At 40.1% G+C, this 14027-nt stretch overlaps 1 protein-coding gene and 1 long non-coding RNA gene across 3 annotated transcripts; both read right to left on the bottom strand.

The window, feature by feature from the left end:
• Window positions 1-179: 179 nt before the first annotated feature.
• LOC121705729 lies at window positions 180-3833 on the bottom strand. Its single transcript, XR_006030881.1, has 4 exons — window positions 3780-3833; window positions 3328-3474; window positions 1356-1495; window positions 180-499 (listed from the first exon to the last, which is right to left on the bottom strand). It is a non-coding gene; the product is annotated as an uncharacterized LOC121705729 (long non-coding RNA).
• Window positions 3834-7680: 3847 nt separating this feature from the next.
• LOC121705727 (mitochondrial glycine transporter A-like) lies at window positions 7681-13736 on the bottom strand. 2 transcript variants are annotated; one of them, XM_042086911.1, is made up of 9 exons: window positions 13617-13736; window positions 13029-13278; window positions 12288-12412; window positions 10497-10621; window positions 10134-10218; window positions 9733-9912; window positions 9301-9469; window positions 8939-9105; window positions 7681-8475 (listed from the first exon to the last, which is right to left on the bottom strand). In XM_042086911.1, the coding sequence occupies exons 3-9, from the start codon at window positions 12300-12302 to the stop codon at window positions 8353-8355; spliced, it is 864 nt and encodes a 287-aa protein (XP_041942845.1). In that variant the 5' UTR covers window positions 12303-12412; window positions 13029-13278; window positions 13617-13736; the 3' UTR covers window positions 7681-8352. The 2 variants fall into 2 exon arrangements, with proteins under 2 accessions (XP_041942845.1, XP_041942846.1); XM_042086912.1 differs by lacking the exons at window positions 13029-13278; window positions 13617-13736 and adding an exon at window positions 12729-12747.
• Between the last annotated feature and the right edge of the window lie 291 nt (window positions 13737-14027).

The raw sequence follows: 14027 nt of genomic DNA, 5'->3' as shown, positions 1-14027 counted from the left end.
CTAATCTGCCAGGAGCAATCTTTTACGTTGCTTTTACAATTTAAATTACAACATCAGCCTTGGCAATTGTTCACAATGACAATTCACACTTTTACTTGTTAAAACTTGTTTTTTCAATCGCAAATTGAAAGTTACTATTACTATAATAAATTTGAATTTACATTCAGACTTGAATGGCAGAACATTTTATCCAAAGCATGCAACAGGTGGACCAGTGGCACAAAGACAAGAGAGGAAAAAAGCATTACTGGGTTTCTTGGTACACACAGCTCTGCAACACGACACACAGTATTTCTACAGTCATACAGATAGGACCATTTAATTATGTTGATTCTCTTTTTAGTTTTATTTTACAGGTCATGTGTAAATATTACAACATAAAGCATACTGAAAACATCAGTCTGAAAATATCAAGTCAGAAATATCAAGTCAGTGACAGCCACAAGGGATTCCTGAAGGACATTCTTCTCTGCACCAACTTGCCGTTCTTCCTTTGAACCTGCCCAGAAAAGTGAGAATGGTTGGTCATGTTGGGCAAAAGACTAATTCATTATATCATAAGATCAGCAACCGCTTGCCACTGCCAGTGTACATTCAGTGCACTCACTTTTGTCAGGAAATATTCATTATAATTCCAATTTGGGTACGGTTATTACAAATCTTTTGACTTGACATTTGAAGCTATTATGCAGCTATAACACAAATGTTATTTTTATTGTTATCAGTTATTACATCTTTTTTTGACAGGAAAGGATTTTGAAACATGTGGTCAGTTTCAAGATTTGAATCAGATCATTTCTGATATATAGTATGGTATATTTGACATGAGAAGTATAGCTGTAACTGAATTTCGGTTGGAAACATTCTTCTTTGTCACCTAAACTCTATTAGGGAATTATGAGAATCAAACATTTTCGATATTAAGCATTTCCAACAGCTCTTGTCTGGAAGACTCAATCAATGAAATCTATGCATCAAGACATAGAAACAGCATTATGTACGCACATAGGCATATTAAAACCGTAATAATTATCTAACGGTGACTGAGAAGGAACTTCTTACACCAGGCCATGAACACTGCCAACAGACACGCATCATCCAAACCTCATCAACTAGAGCATAATTAACACATAAATGTTGCAAAGATCCACCACATATAATCCTTTCTCATCAAAGAGAAAGATGTGGAGAAGAATCTCTGCAATACTGTAGCACACTTCCTACACCCAGTGCGGCACAGAGAAGCCAACACCGGGCTCTAACTGTGTGCAAAGATGAAACACAACAATGTAGTATGTGTTTAGAATTTTACATTGCAATCATTTATAGGGTCAAGGTGAAACATTTCCTTGTACCTCTCTGTCTCTTGATCAAGTCTCACTACAACGGTGCAAGGTGTACCACCATTTCAGTTGATTGAAGCAAGTGTTATACAAAACAGACCAGTCTCATCACCACACACCCATGAATGATGGATGTCTGTCAGAAGCAGTCTCTGAGGAGTGAAGGAAACAGACAGCTGAGGTTAGATTGTTGAGTTACTGTATATACTCACGCTATATATTTCCTGCACAAGGGTCATTCCGTGTCAAATTAGATAAGGTTATTGCTGCACTGTCTACCTTGTCATATATCAAGCAGGGCTCATTTTTTTCAAGGAGCACTTGTGCGCCCAAGTTAAAAAATTTAGGAGCACAGACAAAAATTTGGGCACACAGTCAGTTCTGTACTTAACTTAAACATAATCTAACATTACACTGCAGCTAACACTTAAACATGCCAGTGCACCAATTGCGAATATTAACAATGACTGACAACATTTAGGCTACAGGAAATAGGATTTTAAAGATCAGTGCCTACTTTATTCAGTCTGTTCTATTTTCCTACATTTTGTTAATGTAAAATAGTATAATACATTGCCATATTTGCATTTAGCCTGTATATCAAGTATCCTGCCAAATGTAGGCTAATTTATTTATTTGTAAATCCATCTGTAGCTAATCCAAATATGCCCATGGTGACCTATCCGACTGCATACTGCCTAATACTACTACTAAAACAGTCCATTTTCTCTTCCACAAAACCCAACATAGGCTAATCAAGGATATATATATATATATATATTTTATACTTTTACTTTTTATTTGAAATATCTGCATTGATGGGGGCAGTAGGCAAACGTTAGGCCTACTTTCGTTTTGCACTTCAGCTTGTATTCGGTGTAAACAAACAAGCATGCGTGGAGAGTTGTCGCGTTCTACCTTTGAATAAAATGGGAGCCTGTTCGCTACAGCTATATTTTGCATATTGCAGCCAATACGTCAACTGGGCTAAAAGGCATGTTAGGTTACCTTTCCTTCTCTCACTGCATTCTCAGAATCTCATCCTGTTCCTCCGATATCCGATGAATTCGGTGGATAGAAGAACTAATTTCTTCAATCTTTGCATCTTGGCTGACTAGTCTAACTTTCCACTTTTTCTGCGTGCTCTTGGATTTGATAGAAGCGACTACTAGCGAGTCACAACGCGAAACTGCTAACGTTGATGGGAGGTGTAGTTTTTATGCTGCATTCGCGACGTGATTCTATGGTTTGCACCAGTAATGTTTCTTGATGTTGCGGTGTATTTTGTAGACAAACATTGACATGGTTAGAAGTAATTTGCACCAGTGCGCCTAAATATTTTTTTGCACTCGCACACCATCATTTTTAAATGGGCGCACTGTAGAGCCCTCCAAGGTATGAACAAATTTTGCAACAAATTTTGTTCATACCTTGATATATGTCATTATCTCATATCCAAGGCCTGTAAAATATTTATTTTCAAATCCTATGTCTTCATATTATTTTCAACTTTGAAATTACTTCAGTTTTGCAACCTGAAAATCACATTCTCTGTAAGCAATGTTTAGGCATTAATATAATGAAAAGTATTATTCATAGGCAGCCCAAACTTTGTAGGGTGGAAGACAAACATGTTCTCTGTATGACTGAACCATTAAAAGTGTGTACAGTATTCTCATTCATTTTCTACACCTTGTTTTATCCTTTATATCCTCATGTGTATTTGTTGCAGAGACCTCAAAAATCAGCTCAACATTAAGTATTGTATTTGCAGACAAAATAATGATTGGTGCCATGTGGATACAAAAAATGACCCTCAATATCACCTGTATTGCACTTTTTTCATATCTAGGACCTTATATAAAACTATTGGGCATGCAGTACAAACGTTTTATTGTCCAATTGTTCGCTTCCCAAATGGTAATCTATTTGCTATATAGATAATAATAGGCTAAGGCGCGTGTGTGAACTGTGAAACATTTACATTTGATTTGAGTTGTTTTAAAGATTCTCAAAGAATTCGTCCAGCAATGCGTTCAGCTGTCATTTCGTTGACAGTCTACTGCCACGTGCACTAGCCTGCGTGTTCTTTCCATTCAGAGAAGCAAGATCCAAGAATACAGAAGTAATTCTGAGGAAGAGACAAAAAACCAAGGTATAAAACAAATATAACAATGGGCTATCAACAGTTATATTGGCTATTAAACTAGGGCTACTTTATGCCACCGTTATACTGTAACTGACTGTAACTGTAACAATTCTGTGTAACAGCCTACCACCACCAAGTTGCAACAAATCTAGAGCCTGAGCCAATTGTTTACATCAAATCTCTCTATCTCATGAGCGTTGAGAGTCAGATTTCGCTGTAGAGATTCAATATACCAATACTGCGCATGAATTATGTAGGCTATTTTAAGGTAAAAGTTATCATTTTACCGAGTGCGGAGACTCCATGTTCAGCAGGAGAGCCAACGTGAGTTTCAGAGGAAGGACTGCCGGATGTGATGTCACGATATCCCTACCTCTTTTTTTTTTTTCAGCAGCTCAAATAAGCTTTTTCTGTATAGGCTAGTCTACCATTTCACCTAATAAACATATTTTTTTGCCTACTTAAAATAGGCTAGGCCTACATCACAGTTCAAATATAATCAGTCTAAAAGGCCTAGATTGCATGATCTAGGCTAGGCCTACAACATAGTGTAATCTTTGTATCAATATAACTTTCATTTAGTCCAAGCCTACATGTTTATCCAAAAGACATTTTGTTCTGTGCTCTTGCAGGTGCGTTCTCAAAATGGAGATCTGAGGTGTTGTGTTCAGTTTGTTTTACTAAACATCAATTTGTTTAGATGAAATACCAAAACTTTTGTTATGTTATTCAGAGAGAAAATACCTTTTTGGTTCTCTTATATGGGGTGAAGGGTCAAGTACTACAAACAATGGTTCATCAGATCTGGGTGCTTGTGGACCAACTACCTCATTGAAGGCAAAACATTAATGCCAAAGACCAGACATCATCACACCATTAAATTAGGTCAAGCTGCCATGACCCAACAGTATTGGATTCAATTCATGGCTATGGCCCTTTACTAGCTTTTGTACAAACAGTCTGAGTGGGAGGGTTTGGGACTTCAACAAACTCACCCTTCACGAAAGGGCCGTCAGCTACATTTTTAATGACTGAAATGTTCCTCTGAGTACCTTTTCATTTTACTGTTTTTTTGTGACACAGGATATTTGGTTGTTCATCCACTGCTAAAGACCATTTTGGGTTAATAACTCATCCCTTAGTGTTATTTACTACATTCTGTAGAGTTCCCAATTAAGTAACTAACATCATTGGATATTTTATTATTGTTATACACAGTTCCTATATAGTTATGTACCAAGTATTTCTGTGTGAATTCTCCCTCTCTTGCCCATTCTCACTATGATTTACTGTAACAATATATAGCACCACTGATCACTTCTTGACATTAACCACATTGATTTCAAGTAATAGATAGATAGATAGATAGATAGATAGATAGATAGATACTTTATTGATCCCCAGGGGAAATTCAAGGAATTTCTAACCCATTCTACATTTCTCTTTCTTCTCCCTTACTGTACCTCACTTGTGAGGTATATCATCACCAGTCATCAACCATCCGTGTGCCTGGCCCTCCTCTTACCCATCCCACCTGAAGTCCCATCCTTGACTGCTGTATTACTGTCCCCCTACCTGGATTCCTGGCCCGTACAGCCCCATCACCTGCCTATGACAACTCTGCCCGGATTCTGGCCTGTTCGCTGACCCACCACTTGCCCCCTGACAACTTTCTTTTCTGGACATTTCCGATGCCGGACTATTGCACTTTCTCTCACTAAATCATGATTAGGGCAGCCGTGGCCCACTGGTTAGCACTCTGGACTTGTAGCCGAAGGGTTGCCGGTTCGAGCCCCGACCAGTGGGCCGCGGCTGAAGTGCCCTTGAGCAAGGCACCTAACCCCTCACTGCTCCCCGAGCGCCACCGTTGAAGCAGGCAGCTCACTGCGCCGGGATTAGTGTGTGCTTCACCTCACTGTGTGTTCACTGTGTGCTGAGTGTGTTTCACTAATTCACCAATTGGGTTAAATGCAGGGACCAAATTTCCCTCACGGGATCAAAAAAGTATATATACTTATACTTATTAATGCTTTATCATACCGGATACGTAATCATCCCACCTCTTGTAACTTTCACCTCAGGTGCTTTAAACACCATGTCCTATTCTCCACACCTGACTGTCATATGCATTTGTCATTGTTTACAGACCTTACTGTCCGTATTGACCATAGGCAGATGGGTCAGGCCCTTGAGTCGTGGATCTGCTCGAGGTTTCTTCCTATATGTATCTCCAATTCTAGGGAGTTTTTCCTCGCCCCTGTTACCCATGGGCCTTCTTTCTTTCTTTCTTCCTTTTCTTTTCTCCCTCTTTTCTTTTTTTCTGATTGCCTACATTCTGTAAAGCGCCATGATACATGTGTAATGTTTTGGCGCTATATAAGCACAATAAATTGAATTGAATTGAAATTGAAGTGAATTCCCCCAGTCTTCAAGCCGGGTTTGTTTCTCCAGTTCTATATGTCTAGTATTATTTCAGTTATGAAATATGTTTTTGCCTCGTTATCACATTTACAAATATAAACACATATGACCAATGACTCTGATCTCTTTTACAAAAACAACAATACACATACGCCTAGTAGGCTACACATACTGTGTGTGACTGTTGGATGGAATTGGATGGAAACGATCGGTAACATTTCCATTTGCACACGCTAGATGGCGCTTTGCGCATGCGGGTGAGATAGAAACATGCTCTGAGTGACGGGCGAGTGGACCATATTAAGAAGACAGCGGAATGGAGATACCATATTAAGAAAGAGACCATATTAAGAACATAGCGGAGACGCTGACTTCCAGGTTAAAGATTCTCCTGTGTTGCAACTTTGTTTGCCAAGGGATCCAAAGTTCTAGGACAATATACAGCATAGGCTAATATGTACATAGGGACAGAGTAAATTTGATTGACAAACCTTATAAAAGTTACCGTTTACAAGATTGAAGAGAAACTACCTTTTGTCCTAAAACAGAGTAGATTACCTGGTGTAGGCTGTTTCATATGAAGAAACTCAGATATCCTTTCAATATGTTTTGAAGTTTATTTTCATATAGCCTATGCTCTGTTCAGTGTTGATTTGATGGTGATGTTTTGTTTTTTCCATGTTCTTAAAAAAGGATATCTCGTCTAGTCTATCATAAAAGGGCTTGAATTCCTGTACAAAACAAAATCTATGCCCAATAACACTCTTTGATATGCTCATGTGGATCTATTAATACTGAAGGCTATCTTGTATGTTATGTCACTGTTGACATGTGTATAGTACAGAATGGTGATTCATCATAGACTTTTATCATCTAATACAACTGTGTTCCTCCATTCAACAGGAATCCAGTGAGAATAATAAATGTGTTGACACTGCTGAAGACTACAATAGAAACCTTCAGACAGAAAGATTTAATGTGATGTGGCTGGCCTGGTAAGATCTCTACGCTCTGTCTGCTAACTGAAGGTGTGCTTTGCTCTGGCAAGTAATTATTAGACCCCAAAGATAACTGTATAATAGGGACCCACCAGCCTCAATGCCATATTAACACCCGCACAGGGCAGATGGCCTATTCTTGTTCATGGTTACAGTAACTGCTTGACTGGCATTGGTTAATCATAGTCCACATTATTCATTCATCATGTAATTCCATCTGGTTCTGCACATTGCACTTTCCAGTAAGAAGACAAATCTAGTGTTAAAGTACATTGTTTCATTTGAAGAAAGAGTGCATAGGTGTTGTATATTATGTATATCATATGAATTGCATGAGTTCATGTTAATAACATCCATACAACCATAGAATGTTAGGCAGAAGGAGGACAGGTTTGCTGACTCAGCGAAGGCGTTCCTCTTCCCATTGGTCTTGTTACTCTGGCTCCATTTCAGCACAGCCCTGTTCTCCGGTCTTATCTCAACTGTATTGTCTGCTGATAAGCATGTCCATGTCCTTTCTGTTACATGTCCAATAAATTGTCCCCGGTCCTTATCGACAGCACCTTTTTTCACTGAAGGGCAAGGATTTTTTCATGTCATGCAAACCTTTCTTTAAAAATAAAACCCCTCTTTCAACATAAGTTGTCATGCTGTGAACCTATCTTTTTGGAACACTAGTTTTGAACCAAAATCTGTAATGGCGCTTCAAAAACAAAAATGAAATACAATTCTAGGATACATTTTTTTTGTATTTTTTTAATGGCAAAAATATTAAACATAAGCAATGCTAGTGTTCATATAAAACAGCATTTCATTGTGCATTTAGTAGTACCTTAGTAACAACAATATAATAAAGATGGTCACACATTCTCTTAAGCAGATTTAAAGTGCATCCATCTAGGAAAAAAAAGATGTGCATTTTGAATGGCAGTATTCAGTCCACTTTCATCTACTGTAGCTTACAATGTCAAAATCAACTGTTATGTGCAGTGATATGAAGTAGTCAATCTTCAGACATTATAACTAAAAGCTTCTCAGACAGAGTATTAGTGCAGGAAAAGCAAAGTTAAGTCCATGTCAGAGTGATTTGAACTTTATAAATCTCAGGTTTCATATAGTCACATTTAAAACAGAGGTGAGGTGTTCACCTCAAGGCCTGCAGTTCTACCTCCACAGTCAATTCAGCCAAAGAATTACTGTCTTTCTGTGTGCGCCATTAATGCAGCTGCCTTACACTTGAAAAGACAAATGGCATAATTCACAGTCACAGTGTCTCTATTGGCAAGGTGAGCCCACAGAAGGTCGTTCTTTGCACTCTCTGATCTGTCCATACACGGTCCCACTTTTTACAAGGTTGCCGACCAACTTGTCCACTTGTCTATCACTTGCTTGTTCGTCCACACTTCCCTGACGCTCTGTGTCTTTGTGTCTGGTCCTCCACTCAGGACTTGAGGCCTAACTGAGCCATGAGCTGCTCGTACACAGTCCAGGCCATGGCCGCCATCATGGTCCTCCTCAGGCAGCGAGGCACACCACCTCTGAAAAACCCACACAATCCATGTTCCTGCACAGAGATAGGGGCAGTGTAAGTACAGACAGGCAGACTTAATGCTGCAAACTTTAAGATTTAGGCCAAAGAAAAGGCATAGAAGAACGTAGGGTTAGACTTTACTTGACAGTATCGTCATAAGAGTGACATGACACTTCATGAAGGTGTCATAAACAAGTCATAAACTTTATGACATAACGCTTCTGTGACATTAAGTGACATTTGGTTTTTGTCATAAGGAGTTAGAGTTAGAGTTAGAGTTAGAGTTAGAGTTAGAGTTAGAGTTAGAGTTTAGGATTAGGGTTCATGTGTCATGACAGTGTCATGTCACTCTTATGTCGATACTGTCAAGTAAAGTGTTACCGAATGTAGTTTTAAGAAAATGAGTGCTGTTCTACACATGCCAAGGAGCTTGTGCCAAAGAGCTTAGAGGACAAGAGAAAGATCCCTGCTTAGAGGGAGAGAAATGTGTATATACCTTGTATATGAAGTATACAGCATCTGATGTCCTCTTGTAGAGATGGGGACAAACTTGCAATTGCGTTTTGACAACATCTGCTGGCTGAGTCACCAAGGAGGCTAAGACACCCGACAGCACCCCACAGCTGAAGTTACCCAATGGTGCGTAGGACGATGAGCTAATCTCTACAAAGGGAGATAGAGAGAAAAATAATCAAAATTAGATTATTTCTTATCTGACACGTGTAGAGTGTAAATGTGACCTACTTTCATTTCTGGAGAAAATTAGGGTGACGACTGATCTAACCAATTCTACTATAAAAGGCAGTATTTCTTTAGTCCCAGCCAAATTCATCCATCACAAGTCATTGTAACACTCACGCATTGGCAGTGCGCTCTTGCTTTGGCTGTAGAACATGAGGTAGAGGCCTGAGAAGGGTGCGTCTCGGAGGAGTGTGGCTGCCAGGCCGGAGAAGAGGGCCCGCGGGCCCTCAGTCTGCCACACGCTGCGCAGGGCCCCCAGCACACTGCTGTAGTTATACCTCCCACTCTACACCACACACACAGACGCACACACACACAGACACACACAAGGAGCATGTTAGGTTTAAACACTGAATGGCCTTTGTGTATGAAACGTATGTCTATGTAAATGAACTTGCTTTGCCTTAGTTTTATTGACCATTTTAAGTGTAATCTACACATTTTATGTATGTATGTATTTTAAATTGTGACTTTTCTGAAATATGTACTCTACACATTCTGCACACTGTGATTCATAACCTTAGTAACTACTTTAAAATAAATACATACCTCAAAACGTGTCTTGATGACAGTGACAGGCAGCATACACACCCCTGCCACCACACGGGCCCCAGCCCCCAGCATCATGGCCTCCAGGGCCTTGGGGCCTTTCTCCAGGAAGAAGTGCTGCTTCAGGGAGAAGTAGGTGCTGAAGTAGATCCCCACGCCAGGGATGGTGCGCACAAAAGACTAGAGGAAATTAGCAATTAGCAATTAGCAATTAGCGTGGACATAAGCTTCCTTCAAGCAGCTAAGCAAATGGATGGAACAATAGCATGGAGTTTTGGCTTCATTTCTAAGTAATGAAAGGGCCATGTTTTTTACAGTAATTGTTTGATAGGTAAGAGTGTGTGTGTGTGTGTGTGTGTGTGTGTGTACACGAGATAGAGTGAAAAAAGAAGGGCACTCACTGGTGACACTCCTTTCCATAGTCCTAGGAGCTTTTCTGTCCTCACCACACTGAGAAACACGGTCACCATCCCCACCCTCGCAGAACTATAAGAGTGAAAACAAGAGTTTTTTTAACTAGTAGATAGTAGAACCACTAAGCAAAATATCCATACAAAACCTCCAATGACTGTGTAGATCAATATCCAACGAGAGATAAAGAACTGGTAACAATAGACTTCATCAGCTTACTACATCAGTCGTTGGGCCCATACACCACAACGTCAATACATCTGCCTAACCCCCACTCAAACTCCAAAACTACAGGCCTTAAGGGAGGAAAGGGCCAATCACACATTGAGTATTGCACTCGTAGGTTCACTGACCCTGGCTGGACGGTGTTGTGCAGGGTCTGCAGCCGGGTCTTCACCAGGTCCAGAGGCTGGAAGAGTAACGTGGAGCAGGTGCCACTTAGAGAACCACACATGAAGGCCTTAATGGCAGGATGGGCCTGAGGGAGACAACGACACACAAGGGAAAGGAACGTTCAAAGACGTAAAGTAAAGATTATCGGGTCAGTTTTAGTAATCATATCAAATTAAGGGTAATGTACTTTTGTTGAGTTAGTGTTTGTTGTTTCACGTGAACAGTGATATACTGTTTCAATTCTGAAAGAAAATGTTATTACAATACCATCTACATACAGTGATGCGTTTTGTGTTTTTTTTGTCTGAATATATATATAATGATAATGAGTTATGTTTTAGGATGGTTTAAGGGTCTTGAAGGAACATTGTTTTTTTCTTGTTTATGTTGAGAAGATTTGGCACATTCCCACCTCCTCCTCCACCTCCTAAACTCCTCCTCCTCCTCGACTCTTCGTCTTGGTTGTAAACAACCCCCCCCCCCCCCCACACACACACACACACATAGATTCTAAAGCTTCAAAAGAAGCAAAAGGAATCAAAAGGCTTTCCTTCTTTCCACATCAGGCTATTCTAAACCACAACAACTTACAGCGACCAAAAACAAAATCAACAAGAATCACTTACAACACAGTCGGACAGACATTGTTCATACTCTTACATATACACAATACACATCATCTAGGTTTAGCCTACTTTCTCTTCTAAACAAATAAGATAGATAATTTATTGCCACGTGTTGGTGTGTTTTTTCCAGGATAATTAGGAATAGCATAGCTACCCTTATGTAAGAACAAAGCCACAAAATAATTAGGTATGATAGATAAAAGTGAAGATTTTATAAGTCCGTACTGAAAATCTTTGCGAACGAGTCTGACATATCAGAACAGAACAAAACAGAACACTGGCTATGATAAGACAACGCTTTGCTAAGCAATAAGGCTTTACTCCAAATAAGGAACCTCCAACCTTCAGTCTGTTGGCTCAACCTGAATGCAGGTTTCTATCTCCCTTTTTGTTTTTCCCCCCCTCTCCCTTTCTCTTTTTATTGGGTCTTCCAGGACTTGCCCTTCTGGTACAGCAGGCCACAACTCTATGCTGACCAATAGGAGAATTGCTACACAGAGGCTTGGCATGACTCAATCAGCCTACCGAGATCACTATAGCAACATGTCTTGACCAATGGCAGCGCTGGCATTCAGAGGGAATGGCATGACTCTACCGTGGTCCAAGCACGTTAGGAGTGCTGCTAAAGGAATCTGACCCACTTCTTCCAAAGTCACAAAGGAGTATGTCAGCGGCAATAGACTTACACTTAATTCAGGCTACTTGTCACAGTGCCAGACATGTGAGGAGACTTGTGTTTTTAGGGAAAGTGGAAGTTTCAGGCTGCCAAATTAGGGGAGAGGCACATGACTAGGTAATGCATGAGTAGGCTAATGGTCTCCCATTAAAAATAAGACCAGTTTAATGTGGCCTGCAGTTACCTCACAAGTTGGGTCAATTTATCAACCAAGCATGTAAGGGTGAAGAAACACTTTTTGTTACAATTGTTGAAGAAGAGGTCAGTGCTGTAACCTGATAAGAAAAGGCTGACAAATACACAAGAGGCTTATTGAGAGCTGTTTTTTTTGCCCACTAACCTCCATACATTATCTATTTTTGGCAATTAACCCCATTAATATCCTGCAAAGTTATTTAAAAGAATGCATGCAAATCCAGACACTCACTTAATATATTCAAGAGACTCACCAGAGATAGTTCCATGTTCCCAAATAAAGGTTATTTCTTCCAAAACAAGAAACTGTGTACCAAGGGGGATGAAAATATCCTCTTCTTCAGGCAACAGGTCTTCTTTCTCTTTAACGACCCTCTATCTGTTTAAAAATGTTCATAAACAGATGTTTAATCAAAAGCTGCATTTGTTAGATCAGTCAATCCAATGATTTTCAACCCTTCAGAAATCACTTGATGTTGAGATGACTTGAACCTATCTGCCGTGGTTGTTCTGCCTATTTCGCCTCTACACCAACCTAATCACCTGACTCGCACAATGTTAGGAATTAAGAAGCAAAACTAAACGTGGTGTTACTGATTAAGCCATTAGCCATCAAATAAATGTCACAGGCTAGTCCTGCACATTTGATTCAATCATAGCACGCTCTTCTTATCACGTAGCACTGTGTTCTCTACCGAAATGAAGTGAATCTGGATCGTAGTAACCACTCTGACAACATATTCATAAGCAACAATGTAGTTCACTGCCAAACAGCAGTAGGGCTAGCCCATAGTTGTTGATCACAAACAATTTGTACCAAGTTATTGTCAACAGAATAAGTTGTCATGCGGTCTAATTTGTCGTAGCCTATGAATGCGCATAATGGAGTAAGTAAGATACAGTCAGAAACACGAGCAGACAGACAAACAATCAATCAATCAATCAGAATATAGAGCTCTTGACTAATCAAAAAGTGAAATTGTAGTCATACTTACATTACTGGATTGAAAGTGTCTAGATGGTCAGAGAGAGATTCGCGTCTGGATGGATCTGTCAGTGAAGACTTGGGTAACCCACGATCGACGTGACAGCAAACCAGTTTGAACTCACCATTTACTATTATTTAGCCGAACTCCTAACCCAGACAGTCGCAGTGGAGCACTCTCGTGGTGAAAATATGCAATTATGGACTGAGCGGCAGGACAGACATTCCTGCAAATAACTGCCATCAGCCATCTACAGGTGCTGGTCATATAATTAGATATTATCATGAAAAAGTTTATTTCAGTAATTCCATTCAAAAAGTGAAACTTGTATAATGTATACGTTCATTCCACACAGACTGATATATGTCAAGTGTTTATTTCTTTTAATTTTGATGAATATATACTGACAACTAATGAAAATCCCAAATTCAGTATCTCATAAAATTAGAATATTATGAAAAGGTTCAAATTTAAGGGCAGCCGTGGCCTACTGGTTAGCACTTAGGACTTGTAACCGGAGGGTTACCGGTTCGAACCCTGACCAGTAGGCCACGGCTTAAGGGCCCTTGAGCAAGGCACCTAATGGCTTCTACATACCTGACGCACCCGACCGGTAGCGCGACAATGTGCCTCTCAATGTGACAAATAACCCCTCACTGCGCTCCGAGCGCCGCTGTTGCAGGCAGCTCACTGCGCCGGGATTAGTGTGTGCTTCACCTCACTGTGTGTTCACTGTGTGCAGTGTGATTCACGGATTGGGATAAATGCAGAGACCAAATTTCCCTCACGGGATCAAAAGAGTATTTATACTTATACAATATTGAAGACACCTGGTGCCACACTCTAATCAGCTAATTAACTCAAAACACCGCAAAAAAGTGTACAAGCAATAGGGATAACCGCACCCTGGAGAGGATTGTGAAACAAAACCCATTCAAAAATGTGGGGGAGATTCACAAAGAGTGGACTGCAGCTGGAGTCAGTGCTTCAAGAACCACCACGCAGAGA

Source organism: Alosa sapidissima, chromosome 3, assembly GCF_018492685.1.
Source record: "Alosa sapidissima isolate fAloSap1 chromosome 3, fAloSap1.pri, whole genome shotgun sequence".
In the NCBI taxonomy this organism is placed as follows: Eukaryota; Metazoa; Chordata; class Actinopteri; order Clupeiformes; family Clupeidae; genus Alosa; species Alosa sapidissima.
This window is presented reverse-complemented; position numbering and strand designations above follow the sequence as displayed.